The sequence below is a fragment of the Leishmania donovani genome, chromosome 20, assembly GCF_000227135.1.
Source record: "Leishmania donovani BPK282A1 complete genome, chromosome 20".
NCBI lineage: Eukaryota > Euglenozoa > Kinetoplastea > Trypanosomatida > Trypanosomatidae > Leishmania > Leishmania donovani.
Window position 1 is genome coordinate 698,166 of NC_018247.1, and position 2,499 is coordinate 700,664.

At 61.3% G+C, this 2,499-nt stretch overlaps 1 protein-coding gene across 1 annotated transcript; it reads right to left on the reverse strand.

The window, feature by feature from the left end:
* Window positions 1-272: 272 nt before the first annotated feature.
* LDBPK_201590 (hypothetical protein, unknown function) lies at window positions 273-596 on the reverse strand (the record flags this gene model as incomplete). The annotated part of the gene is made up of 1 exon (XM_003860452.1): window positions 273-596. The coding sequence occupies one exon, from the start codon at window positions 594-596 to the stop codon at window positions 273-275; it is 324 nt and encodes a 107-aa protein (XP_003860500.1).
* Window positions 597-2,499: the final 1,903 nt, after the last annotated feature.

The following is a 2,499-nucleotide window of genomic DNA, read 5'->3' on the forward strand; positions in this document are numbered from 1 at the left end:
AATGTCTCTTCTTTCCACCGTGCCCGTTTCTGCCACGAACAAGTCAGGACACGTACACGCATACGCAACCACAGCTCATCTACCTCTGCCACAATGCGGCTACATCCTCGTCGTCTAGGATGAGCCGTCCCTGCCGTCGAATCGGAGCCATGCGCCTAACGGGCTCTCTTGCCATCTTCAACCGCTTCTCGTGGAAGCAAACACAGGCGCGACGATCATCTCAGAGGTCCCCATGATCCCGCGAGTAAGTTGCGGCGCTACGCTGAACTTCCTCAGCGCCGCGATGACAGCGTCGTTATCGACCCAGTCGAACGCGCGAGCGCAGTCCACAAACACCGCCCCGGCCATCGTAGCTGGCTGGACTGCACTACTTTGCGGAGGAGCAAGTCCAGGGGGTCTACGGTGGAGCGGTGAGGACGGAGGCCAGGCTGCTGTGGCTGGAGCTTGTCTTCCAGATTTTTTTTTTTTTTTTTTTTTTTTTTTTTTTCAGGTAAGTTGCACGGATTGCTGGTCAGCGTTACAGGGTGGTAAGGCGCGGGATCATCATCGGGCTTGTGCGGCTTCAGGAGGAGCCGCAATGAGCCCCTCCTTTCCATGTAGCAGGGACAGGGCCAGTGTGGCGGCGCTACGGCTGCAGATGTTCAGCAGTGCTCTCCTGCCGTGCATCGCGGGGGGCCTTGACACTCTCACAGGGAACTTGGCGCAGTGCCGCCTCGAGCTCACCCATCGCGAACGGTTTGAGGGGCGTGGGGTTTAGGCCCCGTGGGACGCGGAGGGGGACTGCCGGATGTCGCGCTGACTCCTGCTGGCACATCTTCACCAATACGCTGGACTGCTCTTGCGCACTCAGGTAGCGGTCGTCTTGTCGCATTGCCGGTGCATGCGGTGCGCAGATAAGAGAGGGGGGGGGTCGTCGGCGCTGCTGGATCGTGTCCATGCTTCAAGGCCAGCTCGTCAGGCTCTTTGACGAGCATATCCAAGAGAGGCCGATGCTCGGGCAACGCGCAGGGGACCCTCTCGAGCGCTGCTTTTCATCGCGTCCGTTTTGGCGTCCAGAGCTGCCTGTAGGCTGCTCTACCAGATGGGACAGCCTTCCCGGTGGCCTTCGCTACGATCCCAGTTGTGTCTGTGTGGTCGGGTGTGACGGCGTGGGCGATTCACCTTTGCTCGCTGGCGCGCTTTCGGGTTTGTCGTCGTAGCCGGGGTTCAGCGCGGCGCTCTGAAGCTCGTGCGTCTCCGCTTCTGTGCTGCTGTGGTGTAGGCGCCATTTTTGCGGATCGATTTGGCAGCCACGGAGCGGCACAGTTTCCACATCGCCTCCTGGAGGGAGTATGATTCGGCGCCAGCCATCTCTGGCGGCCCCCGGGCCATACCCCCTCCTCAAAGTGGACGGTGGCCCGAATTGCGCCGTGGTCACCCGGCGCCGTGGTGGCGGTGCCATGTCGAGGTGTCTTTACCGCTTGCACAGGCCCAGCATTCGGCATTGGACCAGTCGTGCAGGGGTGGCCCCGGCCCGGTCGGATCGCCCTTTCGCGTCCCACACCGGGAGGTCCGCGTTGGCGCCCATTCGAATTATGCGAAAACTCAGTGCGACGTCGCTTGGCACCAGATCGAGAGAGCTTCCCATGCCACCAGGTCACTCTTAGCCGTGTAGCCGGACGTGAGGTGTGTATCTGTCGAGCAGGGTCACCGCAGCAAAGCCAGAGCGCCACTGCTGCAACCCCGCCCTCGGGAACCGGGAGGGGGGCCTACATCGGCCCGTATGTCGTGCTGCGTGAGCACCGAGACGCCAGTGCCGTGCTTCTTTTTTCCTGCTGCACCGGAATGCTGAAAACCCGGGAGGCCAGATGCCGTTGTAGGCCTGCCGTGGTGAGACGCGCCTCTTGCAGAGTGCAGACTTGCATCGAGGATTCACCAAGGAGCCGCGCCAAACAGCACCGTTTGGCGACGTTCAGCCCGCTGCGATGCCACGGCAGGCAGCACAGACTCGGTCCGGGAGTACGCTCCGCATCAGCGCAGCGCAGCAAACACAGAAGCACAGCAGCTGGGTGCGTATCATTGTTGAACCGTTGGCGCGTTTCGCAGCGCACTGCCAGCCCAGCCCTGTGCCCGCTGACACCAAGAGGCTACAGCCGTACTCGCGAGCAGCGTGCAGGCTCTTTGGCTTCTCCGCAAAGAGCTGGGAGACTGGGCACCGACACCAGGATCAGGTAGCCCCACGTCATCAGGGGATGGAAAGAATGAGCGCACGAAACAGAGCACATTGGCGAGAGGGGCAGTGGTGTGCGTGGCGGTGGGGTGGGCATGTGCGCCGCATCCATTCTGTTCCTGTTGTGGGCCCTTTCCGTGCTCATTCACACCACCAAGAGCCGTCGAGTTGTGTATTCGTCACCCACACGTGCGCGCACTTGCACGCTGGGGAGATCGTGTGGAAGCGCAAGATCCCTAAGCCGACATGCGTAATAGTAAAAGGCAAGAGAAACAACGAGAGGAGCCCTT